Source organism: Lepisma saccharinum, chromosome 28, assembly GCF_977018435.1.
Source record: "Lepisma saccharinum chromosome 28, izLepSacc3.1, whole genome shotgun sequence".
Lineage (NCBI taxonomy): Eukaryota > Metazoa > Arthropoda > Insecta > Zygentoma > Lepismatidae > Lepisma > Lepisma saccharinum.
This window is the reverse complement of record NC_139256.1, coordinates 6123006-6140792: the sequence shown is the minus strand read 5'-3', so window position 1 is coordinate 6140792 and position 17787 is coordinate 6123006. Positions and strand designations below refer to the sequence as shown.

At 40.3% G+C, this 17787-nt stretch overlaps 1 protein-coding gene across 1 annotated transcript in view; it reads left to right on the top strand.

Annotated features, from left to right (window-relative positions):
• The window catches only part of LOC145981040 (leukocyte elastase inhibitor-like), a 33025-nt gene extending 15765 nt beyond the window's left edge, over nt 1–17260 (top strand). The window contains exons 2-8 of the mRNA XM_083114135.1: nt 2258–2355; nt 5090–5269; nt 5949–6162; nt 6863–7077; nt 9162–9347; nt 11353–11491; nt 17065–17260. Coding sequence (XP_082970261.1) covers nt 2258–2355; nt 5090–5269; nt 5949–6162; nt 6863–7077; nt 9162–9347; nt 11353–11491; nt 17065–17210 — 1178 coding nt within the window. The 3' untranslated portion in view covers nt 17211–17260. The remainder of the gene's footprint in view (nt 1–2257; nt 2356–5089; nt 5270–5948; nt 6163–6862; nt 7078–9161; nt 9348–11352; nt 11492–17064) is intronic.
• The last annotated feature ends 527 nt before the right edge of the window (nt 17261–17787 follow it).

Sequence of the window (17787 nt, the reverse complement as noted above, 5' to 3'; positions counted from 1 at the left end):
TCAAAATGTCACAACTGTTATAGATATTGAAAGTTGCGAAATCATTTCCCGAAGTCTGAATCTGGAAGGGAAACCCCCCCCCCCCCCCAATCCTGATACGACATTATACGGAATCCCATACACCCTAATAAATCACAAAATCAATAAGTGTCTTTGTTATGTTGCTAGTGAAACACATTAGTGAAAATTCCAGGTAGGAATGTTTTCTGTATTTTTCACAGGGGGGGCAAAGCATGCTCTCAGGGGGGGCAGTTGCCCCCCCCCCTGCCCCCCCTCTAGCTATGGGCCTGATTTATATCCTCATTATATTCTAGAACGTTCCGCAGATAAAACGATTCGTTAATATTGCCAGTAGTTGAATCCTTCTCTCATTCAAGAACGTACCCTCTCCCACCTTCCAGAGATTAGAAATTACAACGAATCGCCCTACGTGTGACGCTACCTTTGTTGTGCAGCTTCCAAATGCTGACAAGTCTCTACATAGTGCTCAAGTGCGCTGCGACAACACCGAAAGCACAAGAAAAGTTTACGTGCAATATTATCAACAACAGGGTTATAGATCATTCTCAGTCTTTCCTCGATAATTGTCTATCTCCTTAAATCATCGTCACATTATTCAAAAAGCCAAAAACCTCATTTCATCTAGTGTAAAATAAAAAAAAATCCTGGGGGAGGGGCCTCGAGCCACCTCAACCCCACCTTGGATACGTGCTATTAACAATAACAGGGTTATAGAACATTCTCCGTATTTGTGCCAAATTATCATCACATTATTCAAGAAGCCAAAATCCTAATTTTATCTAATGTAAACAGAAAAAATCATGAAGGGGGGGCTCGAGTCTCCTGATTCCCACCTTAGATACGTGCTATTGACAATAATAGGGTTATAGAACACTCTCCGTCTTGTCTCGATAATTATTTCTCTCAGATTTATAAATTTATTATCTTCACATTATTCAAGACGCCAAAAATCTAATTTTATCTAGTGTAAATTGAAAAATTTCCTAAGGGGGGGGGGGGGCTCGAGCCACCTCATCCCCACCTTGGATACGTGCTATTAACAATAACAGGGTTACGGAACATTCTCCGTCTTGCCTCGATAATTATTTCTCTCCTTAAATTATTGTCACATTATTTTATTTCACACCACAAGAAACCAAAAACCTCATTTTATCTAGTGTAAACCTAAAACTTTCGAGGGGGATCGTGCCCCCTAAGCCCCCCCTCTGGATACATGCCTGCTCGCACAGGATGCACACCCTGTACGTCTGGTTGCAGCAACGTAGGAGTGGGGGAAAAATAGTTATATACCGATCGTCTCTTCAGATGAACTTTTTATGATAAAATTGTTGTGGGGCAGTGCCCTAGTTCCCCTTTATCTAGCATAGCCACTGGAAAACAAATCTTTTTGAGTTACTGTTCATTACTAAACAACCGGCATGTCTTTAAGATCATTTATTAAAAACTTATAGCATCCAAAAAGTGTTTACCTAATTCTGCCCCACCATGGAATTTCTGATATGAAGTAGAACCGCACCCATGGATGACAGCAGGATTTTTTCCAACAGGGTCAAACAAGGCATATTCCCCCCTCCCCTTAATAATAGTGTAGCCCCTTAAAAAAACACTTCTTCAGATTGAAGTTATCATATTCCTTCAACAACCTTCCAATAATTAACATAAATTACTGTGACTAAAATGAAATATATAAGTTTATGGTAACACATTTTCCAGAGGGTGTGTGCACCATGTTTTACCATCGTCAGATTTGATTGAATTGTTGTTGCAAGTTCACCTAATATACATATAGGCTAATTGGGACTGTGCCTGTGCAATGTTCCTCCACCAGATATCGAACCTGGGATCCCTTGATTACAAGGCGACGAAGTTACCTCTACGACATCGTGGAGGCTCCATGTCAGATTTGAATAAATAATTTAAAGTACTTGACATGAGATGCTGAGTGGGAAAACTATAATAAATGTGGTTTCGTGGAAAATGTTACATATGAAAAAAAATTAATGGACGGATTTAGTCATATCAAAGATCTTGTGCATACATATGCGTTCATAGAAACACCAACACACACATAGGGACATTCGAAAAACGTTTTATATTCACATCGATGATAAGCAGAGCAGTATGTACCAACTTTGTCATATTCTTTATTACCATGTGCACGGACATACAAGCAGCACCCCCTCCCCCCCACACACACATGTATTACTTTATGTATACAAAGTATATATACTTCTAGTTGCAGTTTTGCTGGGAATAGTCACACAACTTCCTGCAAGCAAAACTCATTCAGGATTGAAGGATGGAAATGTGAAAGTATCCCTAGATTTATACAAGGTAAGATTGACAAATAACAAATTAATGTTAAATATAGCAATTTATAAACTGAATACCTACTGTAATTATGTGAGGCAGGGTGCATCCTGGTTACTTAAAAAAAAAAAAAAAAAGTACCGGGGAGGCACCCTGGTGTTACCTCAAACAGTCACATTTGGTGCCAACCAAGAGAGAACATTTATGGACATTAAGAAGTCAATAGAACACACTTTATATGTATATTTATCTTTGTCATCAAAACAGAACTTTCCAACAATGGTGTCTCCTACAGGCGATGTTGGGAATTAAAGGATTAATTCAAACATTTAATTATTGCTTTAGTTTAAGATTACAGCTTGCTTAAAATACAGAATTTCCAGTACATTTGTATACTTTTTCTTATAACTTTGGGGAGGGGGAGTTCCTCCCTTGGCACCCTCAAATCTTACGTATGGGTAATATATGCCTATTGTGCAAATGGTAGGAATATATAACCTTTTTTCTTCATGTAATACAGGGTGGGGCAGAACAGAAAAACCAGATTTTTAAAATGATATAACTCAGTAAATAAAGAGAGTTCATCGTTATTCATGTGATAGCCTTACAGCCTTATGAGCAGTGACGTGCACTGAGGAGTAGCTAGTCTAGCAGAGATAGATCAATCAATCTCACATCTCGAATTATATTCAAATGACAATATTTATTGTCTTGTTAAAGCCACCACAGCTCATACGCAACACTTTCTTTTCCACGCGCTTCTTGTCCATCGGTGTTCTCCGCGGGCAAAGCTGGCTGGATACTCTAGCTCGCTCTTCTTCCGCCAGACCAGTTTCCAGGTAGAAACGGCCGGCCCAAGGAAAAGGAAGATTTCTACCTCTACCTCCCTTGCCTCCTCGCTCCCCGCTGCAATGGTTGAAAGCCCGTGCTTTCAGGTCCCCCAGTCTATCTCCTATAGGACAGATAGGGGATTGATCTCTCATAATTTTTTTGTAAATCCTCTAAAGAACTCAGGGTAAAATTTTCTGCAGTACTTATGTTCTCTGTATTTACATAACCTTTTACACGTTGTACAATATGTGCGTATGTATAATATGGGGTGTAGTTTTATTATTTATGAAATGGGAACGTGTTATGTGCAGACAATAATGTTCTGCTTTCTTTATTTTTTCTTTTTCAAATATGGAATATATAATGATTAAATTACAAATATGTGCTCAGGCTCTCTCTGACTCTCGTTTTAGTAGTGTTTTATTTAAATATACTACTCTTGGTCTCTAAAAGTCATAAATACGGATGTATTTATTTGGGCAAGAGAACGCGTGTTCATATTGTTGTTGGTTTGGTTTATTTTACTTCGCTTTTCTGCCACATTTGGTTATCGTGAAAATGAGGATTGAGTGATGATATGATGAAATTGGTGAAGGGACCTCATATGAACAATCCAGGCCAGGATTCGAACCCTTGATGAGTGCGCATTCTTGTCCTATGTGTTGCAGTGAATAATGAAATAATTTGGAATGAAAAATGTATCTCAGAACTCAAAAAGTCAAATGAATATCATTGAAGAAACTACCAAAAAGTGTGTTGTGGTTTGTTACTTGTCACCAAATCAACCAAGCGTGGGGGAGTGGTTATCACAGCACGCTACGACACCAGGAGTTCCGGGTTCGAACCCCGACCCGGGCATGGGCGTTCCCTGTGCTCGTCCCTTCATCAATTTCATCGTATCATCTTCGCAATTAACCAAATGTGACAAAAAAGCGACGCTAAGTAACAAAAATGAAATCAAATCATTGATTAATTGCTCAATTTGGTTTATTTTACTTCGCTTTTCCGCCACCTTTGGTACGACAAAATTGATGAAGGGACACACACAAATAACACAAATGGCCAATCCGAGATTCGAACCCAGGATCTCTGGCTTAGAGTCAAATCAAATAGTTTTTTATTTTCGAATGTGGGTGGGGTTACGTGTACTTTTTTCTAGTACTCATTCATAATTTTGCAATCTTTTCCTGTTATTGATATTCTTCTTTTTTGTAGGAATACTGGCCCTAAAGGAAGGAGGGGTGTGATCCACACCAACCCCCCCCCCCCTTGAGCCCACCACTGACTGCTACCCCAAGTGCCGACATCACCGCACGTCACTGCTTATGAGTGCCATTATTATTGAAATATATATATGATTTACACCACCATTAAGTGCATATATATATGGCTGTAAGGCTAGCACATGAATAAAGATGAACTCTTTTTATTTACAGAGTTATATCATTTTAAAAATCATAAGGTTTTTCTGTCCCACCCTGTATTCTACATAATTATTTTATTGCTATGTATGTGTTTTCTATTAGCAATAATTGCATTGTAGAAATTTCAGCGAAAAATGCAGGCTCAACCAGGACTCAAACATGGCTCTCTGGCATACCATGATATTACTCTACCAACTAAGCTTCGGAGCCAGCCCTGGCTTCCCCTGATTTTTTGCTGCCGCTGTTCATAGGCTACAGATTCTATTGCAGTAGCACTGGCAGAAACAATTCCACACAGGTAAAACAGCGCCAGCAACAAATCAGGCAAAGTCAGGCCGACTTGGTAGCTCAGTGGTAGAGCAATGGAACAATATGCCAGAAACCTGGGTTCGAAACCTGGTGGTGCCTTCATTTTTTGCTAAAATTTCTGCATAGTACATCTCCTGTGTGTCAGAAATTGGAATGTAATAATTGCTTTGTTTCGTTTCATGATATTTTTGCAGATGGTCTCTAACAAACAGGAAGATGTTCTGGTATCTCCACTAAGCATCGAAATGGTCTTGATGCTGGCTCTCTTGGGAGCAAGAGGAGGCACAGAAAAGCAGATAGCGGCTACTCTCTCCCTCTCTAACGACTGGAGGAGTGACGTAGATATGATTGCAACTTCTGTAAAAGCTTTAGAAGTAAGAGTAACACAACTTCATTCAAAACAGCAAACCAACTTAAGAAGTGTAATCAAATTTTTCCTCCCACATAAAAAAAAAGGTCACTGCATTTAATTATATTCTAGGTATTTCTCAAAACGAGCAATTGGCAGCAGGTTGCAGAACATTCATCTGTAGGATTTACATGCTTAAAAATGGAAACAAAAGAAAAACTATTTGCTAGACATTACAACTGCGTGTTTAAAATCTGTTAAATCTAAATATGCTCTACAGTAGAGTACTGCATGGGACAACTTTCGTTCACTCATATTCGTTCAAGTCTCTCACGTTTACAATGGAATATCATTTTAATGTGACAATAATCTATCTGTCCTGGCAATTTCAGCCCAAAATCATCTATTTCATTTCCATATATCACTGTATTGGTAAGATAGATTAAACTACATTTTAACATGGAGATGTATCTTTCACTTTATTTCCATTTTGAGGGCCCACTACCCCAGACAAATTTCGGTTACATGTATACTACTGGTATTCGAGCATATACCACTCATTCTGCATGTTTGAGCGAAGCTGCTCTCAATTCCGCATGCTATCTGACGTCCTCTGTGCGAACTATTTGGCGCTTGAGCGAAATTCTCTCACTGCAGCACTCTACTTTACAGTACATGTAAATGCATACTATATCATTTTACAGAATAAAAAGGACTTCCACCTAAAGATTGCAAATAATCTTTATGTTGAGAGGAATTTTCCAATCAAAGAAGAATTCAAGACTCAGGCTAAAACTTCACTGTTTGCAGAACCTGACAGCCTGGATTTCTCTGGAAATATTGAAGCTGCAAGAAACAAAATTAATCTTTGGGTCAAAAATAAAACGGACAACATTATTCAGGATTTGATACCTAAAGGTACGTGGTATTCCTTTCAGATTAACTCGTGGTTTGTTCTTTACATTATATGAAGGAAGTCTTTCCTGCCTCTCCACTGTGTATGAAAATTTAAGTAATACTTTTCTAGAAGCATATTACTCACATGATCAATCTCAACAACTGAGGGAAGGCTACACACCAGGGACAGCTCAAGATAAAATTTTTACCCAGGCAAGATAGATTTTTGGCAACCTCCCATTTTCCTACTTTCCTTTTGTAACTATCACCGAACCTAACTTGGGTTGAGGATATTACATATCTGTTATGGTAAGGTAAAGGTAAAGTTCCCCATGCATAAAACACCATGCCATGAAGGCACATTTCGGGGATGTGTGTGTAGGCCCACACACATTCTCTATCTAAGTCATCTTGGAGGGGATGTGATCAGCACCATGCTCTGGCTGCCTTTCCCTGTCAAGTACCCATTGATTTGAGGCTGGGTGGGCCCCAGAGCTGCTTTATGTGGTGACAAGGCTGGAAAAATTCCAACCTTAGATCCCCAACTCAGGAATCGAACCCAAGTCTGCCACGAGGCAATTAGGTGCCCTAGCGACTACACCACAGTGGCTGCCGCATGTCTGTTATGGGCATGTGAAAACAGAGAGAACTTACTGAACATTAAAAATTGTTTGTTAAGCATTACGTGTGTACAAATTTATTGATTTGATTTGACCTGCAGGTGTTTTGGATAGCTCAACAAAACTCGTTCTATTGAATGCAATACACTTCAAAGGAACCTGGGCAGTACAGTTCGATGCAGCAGATACAAAGAAAGAACTGTTCCACACGGACAGCAACAAGGGAGTGGAGGTTGACATGATGCATCTGGAGGACAAGTTCTTTTACTCTGAAGATGAAGACATTCAAGCTCAAGTTTTGGATCTTCCTTATGAGGTAAGCATTTGGATGTGTTTTGGAACCACAAGGTATTCACAACTGAAAAGCATTAAATGCGTACCCACAGCTCCATGCAGGGCACTCTGTATCAGATGTACAGGGTACGGCAATGTATATCTTCCATTTTAATAGATTCCCATGCTAACACATTACAGCTAATGTAAAGCAAGATGGTGATGATTGATAGACAATATAATGCCATTTGTAACACACTAACACAAAACTGTTCACATACAGTAAGGTTGTTCACTTTATATCCGACCATTTTTGATGGGTACTCACCTTAAGAGATACCGTGCCGCCACCACCGATCATGTTCTATTGGACCCCCAGCTTTGTGGACTATCGCAGTTTCCATTGCAGCAAGCTCCGGCGCAGGACAGGCATGGGAATTCTATCCCACTCCTCCCTGTAAGCTCTCCATAGACCATACAGGGTGCGCGGGTGGCGATGTTGAAGACGTCGTTTCAACAGTCCAAATGCGCAAAAATCCATTGGAATGACACGAATTCCTAATTCCTCTGCCATTTCCTGATAAAAACGTAGTGATGTTCTGGCGGTATGACTCGAAGCCTTGTCCATAGGATCATCACCTGGTTCGCATCCATTCCATACAATTGTGGGATGTCTCTCCGATAGAGGTGTGTCAGAATGGAGTCTTGGAAGTATCCGGCATCCACCTTCACGTTTTTGTCCACCTTGCTTATCATCAACTTACCCTATATCCGAATCCCGTCACAACCATAAAGCCACGAGGGAAACTTTCCCTGCACTGACGAACAAAGTTGCGCCCCTTGCCGTCAATGTCATGGTATGTGATCGCCCGAATGTGACCACCAGCAGTGAGATGGACATATGATTCATCCATTGTGACAACTTTCTTCCATTTGGAACCTGCCAGGTACTTTTCAGTTTCCTGCAGTTCGTCTTACATTCGGCGATGTGACACGGTAGAAGGTGGTGTACACGGGCCTTCCGCGCACTTCAACCTGAGGCGCTTGCGAATTGTTTTGTTCACAGTTGACGGTGCGAGGTGAAATCTGTGGGCCATATCACGTTGAGTCGGGGGGGTTTCTTGGCACGTCAATCGACAGATCCCCCTTCGCACTATGAGTGACACTTTGCTTGCAGCCCTTCTCCTGGTGGTTTTCGTGGGTGAATGTTTCGCAAGGATAGCCTGTTGTAACGGGCCACAATAGCTTTCGCAGTAGTCACTCCGAGTGTTAACCCATTCTCCCGACACTGTTTCACAATGCGTACGTATGAAAACTTAGCATGGAAAAGGGCCATTACGTAACCCTCCCAATACCGGTTGATTTTCGGCGCCATTTCATAACATTCACTACCAACACTCACGCACCTACAATGTCAGACACAACACTGCTCCCGCCAGCAGACCCATAGTTCCAGCATGATACGCCAGGTGGCAGCACCCAATTGAAAATGGTCACATATAAAGCGAACAACCTCTGTACTACTTCTGTTTCTGTGCATCCTTATCCTCTTCTTCTTTTGCCTTATTGTTTCTTTTTTTTCATTTTCATCTCTGCTCTTTCTATGAAGTGAATTATATCCCCAGCTTTGTATCCATTTTCCTGTGCTGCGTCCATTATCCACTTCATTTCCCTGTAATAGCTTGCTTTGTTGCATAATCTCGTTGCCCTCCGTACAAAATTCTCCCAAATGTTGTCTTTGGTTCTCCTTTCATGTGCAGATCCTTGTGGATATACTTTCTACCCTCTAACTTTTTAGGTACACCCAGGTTTCAAGTTCCTTCCCTTTTACTTCAATGGCTATATCCAAGTAGTTAATCTTTTCATTGTCCATTTCCTCTTCTGTATACTTTATTCTCTCATGACCTTCATTCAATAATCTAAACATTTCTTCTGTTGTTTCTTTGCTTTTTGCTGTGAAGATCACATCATCCACGTATCTCTTGAACAGTATCACCTCATTTTTCAAGGTTTCAATTGCTCCCTTCTCTATCCAATGTATTATTATTGTACTATTATTAAACCAAATGAGCTCTTAAAAATATAATTGCTTATATCAATATGCTGTATGCCTACTGACATTTTCAGGGAGACCATCTCAGCATGATAATTTTCCTTCCATTTGAGAAGACAGGACTGAAACGGTTGGAAGAGCGGCTGACAAAGAAAACTCTGACATCATCCCTTGAGAAGCTTACAAAGCAAACAGTTCAAGTATCATTGCCGAAATTTGAGCTGGAAGTTGCAACACAGCTAAAGGAAGTGCTAAAGGAGGTAAGGAAGCCAGAGAGGGTAAGAGCAGTTTTTGAACAGTAAACAGGGTGATCATAAAGTCTCATTACCAAAGGCGAAACATCCGGTCATCGGGAGATGCGGCCATGACCAAGCAAGGTAATAAAAATATTGCATTTTAAATATTTTAGAGAAGAAGTAAAAAAAATAAGTCAGAATACTCGCATATTTGTGCGAAATAAGTCAAGCAACAGCATGAAACAGCTCGAAATATGCAAGAGATTCGCTAAACTTAGCGCATCGAAATAGTACTACCCCTCGTGCTGAACCCTTCCGTGAAGTTTCCTATTGAAGGCAATGGTGTTAGAAGCCTCAGCTCATCGCAGAAATGGTGCAAATTCCTTTGGTCTCTGCTGTTGCTGAGAACAGCCGAACGCTTCCGAACAGGCAGACCTGGGTCATAAAAGGACCTTTTTTTTTTTTTTTTTTTTTAGCCCCCATCTCAGTGTTTACAGCCACGGCAGGGTTTCTCTGGAGCCATCAAGATTATTCCACATGTCCAGTGGCATGCTCAATGACGGGTTGGTGAGGGTAATAATCCCAGCTTAGGCTCAATATTCTTAAAAGAGAGAGAGAAAAAAAAAAGATAGTGACAGACAGGAAAATATGGCAAAATGAGGAATGACTACTAAAACGTAATTGTACACCCCCCCCCCCCCCACCTTCGAAAATCCTGGGCATGCTACTGCGAATGTCTCCTATTTCCACTTGTTAAGAGGAAAAGCACATATTGACCAATATGAAATCTGCTTTTCTTTATCAAAACAACCACTGGAGGTGGACCATAAAGGTTCTTACATTTAAACGTGACAATTGAGGTGTTTGCATTTCAGTTTCAATCATATTTAATAATTCTCATTGTATGGGATAGAATTATGTCTTTTGTAGTCGTAAGTTCTGTGGAATGAGCTTTTACATTGAATTGGCAGCGATCTTGGTGTTTATCGCAGATAAAAGATCGTTAAAAGAGTCCCTGACATTTGGCAAATCTTGCGATGACCACGTAAAAATGTCACGCCTTGCCACTGCCCCTTACCCCTTTGTAAATAGTAATTAGCTAATGCAGCATGTCCCAAAATGATTATCGGGGTTTCATAGTCGTTTAATTTCCTTTATATGCAGGGTACAAGGACAAAGCTTTATATGGGAGTAAACAACTCGACAAGTTTACACCGTGTACCTTATAAATCTTCCGTGACACGGTACACATCCACCCGGTAGTCCAATGCTTCTCGACACTTTCCTTGGACACACTTGGACGTCCAGAATGCTTCCCTTTGCAGACACATCCAGTTGTTTGAAACTTATTAAACCATCCATGAAATGTTATTGGATGGAGGATCACTTCCAAATCGCCTTCGGAAAGCTGAACTGAAATAGCAGAGCCATACCTTGCAAATTCAAAAGGACTTCTGCATGGAAGTTGCCATCTTGTAAGGCACCTACGCCAGTGGGGCGGATGGGAAACAAATGACAAGCACTCAGGGTAGCAAACTTCCATGCCGTTCTTGTATATGTGCAACATAATATTCATCTTCATCTGTTGCAATATACCAACTACTTGAAACCCCGATAATCATTTTGGGCCACCCTTTATTTTTTTCTGTTTTAGATCATATAAACTAAATCATGGTTGATACTTCTAATTACCCTATTAAAGAACGTGCCATCGCTAGTAATTGGATACATGAACCAGAAACATCGAACAGGAAAGAGTATTGACGAAGTGGTTACTGACCTCCTGTAGCATCTTCAGCCACCGAGGGGAAAGCAAAAAGCCCAGAACCTTCAGTTAGAAGACCATTAATTGAGCAGTCAACACCTTTTATTGAAACTAACATGCTCTCCATGCATATAAAATACATGAAAACATCTGCAGCCAGTAGAGTGTATGCACTGTGCAGCTTCTTAAAGCTATATTTTCTCATTTTTCTGTGTATTTTAAATTAATCAAAACTGAAAGGAAAATTACAAATGTTAATTTCAGATGGGAATGGAAGACATGTTCTCTATGAAGGCTGATTTCAGGGGCATTGCTGATGTTGCTGGCCTCTATGTATCTCAGATACTTCACAAGGCATCCATCGAGGTGAACGAACAAGGAAGTGAAGCAGCAGCTGCCACAGGTAATTTGACTCTTAGGTAGTCCTATTCCATCTTACATGTGTACAGATTTCTGTATTCATAACAAAATGCTTGAGTAAAGATAAGTGATTGTTAACATTAACCAAGAAGTAATGAAACACTTGACATTCAATGATTATGCAAATTGCAGGGGTGTCCAATGTTTTAATATATACATTTCCTCTTTTTGGGGTGGGGGCATTTAATTCAACCTTGATAACATAACATAATAAATAATAGATTATTTAAAATTATGCTCTATATACTAAGTAACAAAGTCCAGATTTGGCACGTACTTATTGTTTTCCTCTTGCTTTCACCACATCATGTGGCTTCACGAGGAGAAAAGACAAGAATAGTCAAAAGTTTGAAACATGGGGAGGTAAGTTGGGTATAAAAAGATTAAAATGGTAAAATACAATACAGTGCCTGTCACTCCTTCCTACTCCAAGTCTGGCTGGCAAATGACTGTCATATTCAATATGGCTGCCTGGCTGACAGGAAGTAAAGATAGCTGCACTTCCTGTTGACCATTTGTTTATTTTGATGTGACACTGTTTTTCACGATTCCACACAGAAACACTGCACTTTTTTCCAATAATAATTGCCATCCTTTATCTAATGGTCCTGCATATTCATTTAACCCTTAGTACGGTGCGCGGTCTGACGAAAGTAAGCCCAGTGTCGCCGAGGCTTTGAGCGGGAAATTTGAATTCGTATACATAATGGAGAAAAATCGTAATAACTCTGGCACTATGGGACCAATCTACTTCGGATAACTTTTGTTTTGCAGGTAATACATCGGTGCATGCAACCATGTAAAATTTGGATGCCCCAACCGCGGGGGTTACAGGCGGGGGCTGCATCCCCCAAATTTCAATGAAAAAACATAAAAATGTGGAGTTTGCCCCCTCTTCTCCAGCTACTTTGGGGGAGAAAACCGGAACTTTTGCTTTTTCTTTAAAGAATGGACCTTCCGCAACAAAATGAAACTTGATTCATGTTCGTGGGTGCAATACAATTTGAATAATAAGGCAAAACGTAAAACTCTAGCGAATTTGCATATTATTCATAAAATTGTTATAACTGACACTATGGGACCAATCTACTTCAGATAACTTTTATTTTGCAGGCAGAACATCAGTGCATGCAACCATGTAAAATTTGGATGCCCCAACCATTGGGGGGGGGGGGGGTTACGGCCGGGGACTGCATCCCCCGAATTTCAATGAAAAAATCATAAAAATGTGGAGTTTGCCCCCTCTTCTCCAGCTACTTTGGGGAGAAAACCCAAACTTTTGCTTTTTTCGTTCGCACTTGCATCTTGTGTAGCTACTGTGAATCTATTTCTCGGCTCCTTGTGGAAATATATCCGGAAGGAAACGATTGTGCGTTAGGGAAATCGATGAGCTGTTATATGATACGAACTGTTTATGTTGAGGCCTCTCCTAACAGAGGAGGGATGGAAGGGAGCCTTTGCAATCCTTTGTTTTGTCTCTACTTCTGGATAGACTCACGCTTCTGGCACCTCTGGCTATCGTCAAGCTTCATTGAATTTCTAACATAGAGGTGACAGAAAGCTGACACTGCCAAACCTTATCCAATCCCCTCTCCCCTTCCCCCCCCCCCCCCCTTGCCACTACTTCAGCTCGATCAACAGGTCTAAACACAAAGAAGAATGTGTGCCTTATCAGTACTAAAACACAGCGTTGGAAGCTTGGAGGAAAACAGCATCATAAATACCAAGCATTCATTGTGTCTGTCAAGTGTCGAGCCAACACGTGTTTGGGTGAGCCCAAACACGTGACATATTCCGAGAAAGGAGGGGGGGGGATATGGAATTTTCGTAAACACGATTGCAAAACCTGTTCCCGAACGAACTGCCAGCGTTTCAACCTCAATATACAAATATAAGTGTGACAAACCCTCGATAATTGTATCTAAAGCTGTTTGTTCCATATATGCAACCGCAGCTGACAGGGACATACTTTTTTTGTTCCACATATGGAACGGCGGGGGACTAAAGGTTAAGTTTTCTGATGTTTTTAAGATGGCAAATGACACTCTTACATTGAGTTCAATTGGTCCTTTTGCACTTTTGATAAATTTGGTTTCTTTCAATCTGTGTTTTTTGTATTCAAATAAATGTTTTGGTGAACCTGATTCTTGTTTGTTTCCTTTAATATCTAGTTTGTATTCATGAATTCTTGTGCAGATGTTCCTCTTCATTTGATCTATGTATTGTTTCCCACAGCTGCAGGTACAAGAGTATATTACAGTTATATCTAGTAGATCAATTCCTTCCTTCCTATATATAATGTAAGACAGGTTTTGTTTCCTGGTTTGGTATCCAAATTTAAGTTATGTAGTTGAAGTAAGAGGCATAGCCGATTACTCATGTAGAAGAGCATCAGGTAACCAATCCAAATTTTGCTTTCGTTGGTCATGTTCTCTCCTAATTTAGTGCCTGTAACTAACTCTCTAGCCTTCTTAAACCTGAAGGTTTATGGCTGCAGCAACACAAATTTTCCATCTGTCCCTCTCCTGGGCAAGATCTATTCAGTCTCTTCCATCTTTACCGATTTCCTTCAGGTCCATCTCAACGTTATCCCTCCATCTTCATCTTGGCCTTCCTACAGCCTAGCATCAGGTTTCCCAACAAGAATCTTGTAACATCTTTTCCTCTCCCATTCATGCCACATGGCCTGCCCACCTGGTGCTTTCAATATTTTACATCATATCCGTCGACTATGGCTATGTATTCCGTTTCCTTCTTGAATTGTTCTGGAGTGGTGGTACTTAATTTTATCACCCTGGCTATAACATTGACTACTTTTTTTTTTCTTTTTTTTTTTTGGAGTGGGCTGAGGACTTATGGATGAACAATTTTCCAGTGGTTGGCTTCCTGTACACTGCACTTTGGAATTTGCCTTGTACTTTTTTTTAAGGTCAAGTCCAGGTAGTTTAAGGTGTTATTCTCTTTTTCTGCTGTAACAGTTATATTAGGGCATATGGAATTCCATAGGCTTAATGCAACTTCTAAATCTTTTTCTTCCTTGTATATTAGCAACATATCATCCACATATCTGTAGTACGTATATGATGTGCTTGACTAGGGGATGCTGCATAATTTCTTTCAAACCGTTCCATAACCAGATTGACTAGGAATGGATAATGGATTGCTAGAGGCACATATTTTTGTTAATTAAATAAGCAAAATTTCGGTACAAAAACAGTCTATTTCGGGTTCAAAAGCGGTAAAAATAAAATAAAATTTCGCTGTTATAGCGGTATATAAAATGACATTTTGGTTTTAAATATGTGAATATAATCCCAAATTTGATTTAAAACTGCACTCACTACACAAAATAAACATATCTCTTGTAATAGCACATTTATGTTGTTACCAGAATATTAAGTTTACTCCTGTATAAAGGGGTCCATTTTTGCATCTCAAATATTTACAGAAGTAGTAATCAATTTGTGGCCGCGGTGGCTCAGTCTGACTACCATGCTAAAGGTCCTGGGTTCGATCCCCGGCCGGTTCAAATCCGGGAACTTTTCTAACGTTGGAAGCGGACCTGGCGCCCACCCAGCGTCGAATAGCATGGGTACCTGGGGGAAACCCTGGGGGGTAAAGGCGGTCAGGGGCATGATGCTGATCACATCACCCCACTCACGACCGGATCAAGAAAGTGTGGGGCGTTACCCCCACACCCCCTATACGCCTTCATGGCATGGTGCTAAGCACAGGGGAGCACTTTACCTTTTTTTTAGTAATCTATTTTCTGGGAATTGCATAACTCACAGGATAATTCTGACTTCAGAAAGTGTCGCGTCTGTAAATAAACTAAATTTCGTGTTTAAGATCTATTTCGCATTTTCCAGTTTATTTTGCATTGTTTAGTTTCAAAACATGGTAGGAAAATGCACCTCATACCTTTTATTAACGTGAAAATTTAACATTACAATGTTTTATTTCAAATTTCATGTTTTTGTCAAAAACAAAATATGCATGCCTCTATGGATTGCTCATACCTAATCCTGCTGTCTGTCTACAGATATTTTGTTTGAATTGGCAGTACTCCATATCTAAGCAAAGAAGTACACAAAGGAAAGATATGGAATGAGGGTTATTTTTATTACTCCCTCTGTCCCATAATTATAGTCCGGTATGCCTAAATGGTAGTACAGGAATTACAGACGAAGAGGCAGATGGAAAGCACATGGATGAGGAGAGGCACAGTAGATCAGTCTTCAAGATTGTGAAGAGGAACAACGTGACCTTATCGCAACCAGCAAGAAATACCGCCCAGACGATTACCAAAAGGAGGCGTTGGGTTGCAACACACCGGTGTGGCATTGTATGGCAACCGGTCTAGCAAGGCACGCTGCAAATCATTAGTAGAGCACTCCTTCAGTGAGTACTTGTGAGAAGAACAGCCATGGACACACAACCCATGACAGGAAGCGACAGGGGTAGCAAGAACCTCACGGACAGTAAACGACATGCAGTGTACGAGTATCTCTTTGAAAACAGTACGGCTGGGGCATTGAAGAATGGTCACCAAACCATTAACTGTTACCAAAGATGTTTACCGCGACATGCTCATCAACAAGTTAATCCCAGCAATAAATGCACAATGGCCTCGTGGACTGCGTGCAGGAAGAATCCAGGTGTCCGTTCAGCAGGACAATGCTCGTCCGCATATCGTTCCCAAGGACCGCGCCTGGATGGATGCTGCAGCGACCAGTGGAATCACTTTGGATCTCCTATGCCAACCGCCAAACAGTCCGGACATGAATGTTTTAGATCTGGGGTACTTCCGGGCAATTCAGTCTCTCCAGCATCAGGCAGCTCCACAAACTACAAACTATTGATGAGTTGATCGCCGCAGTTGAAACATCTTTCACTGATCTGACACGCGAAAAACTCAACAACATCTTTTTCACTTTGCAGTCCTGTCTCATTGAAATTATGCGCCTTCAAAGGTGGGAACAACTACAGGATTCCCCATATGCAAAAAGCACACTTGAACCGCTGAAACGTCCTGCCATCTCGCTTAGAGTGTCCTCGAAACATTTACGACAAGGCTACAACAGCACTGCAGCACTAGATCTAGCTCGTTGATGGGATGACAACCTTCCTGGACCAACAATCTCTTTCGTCTTGATGTTTTATTTTGTCGAACTTCTTGGTCACTTTGTATTGATCCTGGATTTATTATTCTTTATTTAGGTTCTTTTGGATACTTGTTCGGCCAATTTGTACTGATCCTTGAGTTATAAAGTTGTATGACTCATTCCCGTGTTTCATTTTCTTCTTCTGTATACACCAATGTCACAGTTTGAATATCGGACAATTATTATGGGACAACAAACAAAGGTGTACCGGACAATAATTATGGGACAGAGGGAGTATTTGAATGACAAAAGGTATTTTTGTATGATGATGTTTTCCCTGTACCTGAAAATAAATTGCCAACTATTTAGCATTTATTTCACGCATGCATGTTTGTCTATGTATGTTATGTTCTCTTCCATTAGTAAAAGTTGAATCTGCTTTCTGTTGCAGGTGAGTTTCTGATGTTTAGATCAATGCCTCCACCACCCACTATGTTTGTAGCTGATCACCCCTTCATATTTATGGTTCTTGATAAAACAGAAGATACAGTTCTCTTCATTGGCAAATGCACTAAAGGACAAAACAAGACTGCTTGACTGTATTATATATTTATTTATATTTGAAAATAATATATATTATTTAAGTTCTTACCTTTTTCTGTAAAAACTTCTTACATTAATGAGCGTCAATGTGTGTTATGCACTTCCCAGTGACAGTGGTCACTGCGAATTAGATAAAGAGGTAGAGTGATACGAAAGTGCAGTTCATGTGTACATTAATATAGTTTCATTAGATGACAGTTCTCCATGTATGGGATAAAAAAACTAGATCCATATCAGTCATTTCCACTAAATTGCATTATCCTTCTCTATAATATCCATGGGTCTTCCGGAGGGCATTACTTTGTAATGAAAGGGTCCCAGGTTCGATCCCTTGCGCAGGCACATAGTGGTTCAGATCACACCTTAAACTGCAAGTGCATTCCCAATGAACCTATCTTTGCATGAAGTGTACTTAACACAAACTGACTTTTTTTGTCAATTTTGTCAAACCTTTAACTTTTCATGGAATGAATATTCCTATTATGCAAATATTCTGATATTTGGATTATCCCAAATGGAAATTGGATAACTTAAATTCCTTCTGTCATCCGAATATTGTGGCTATCTCAAA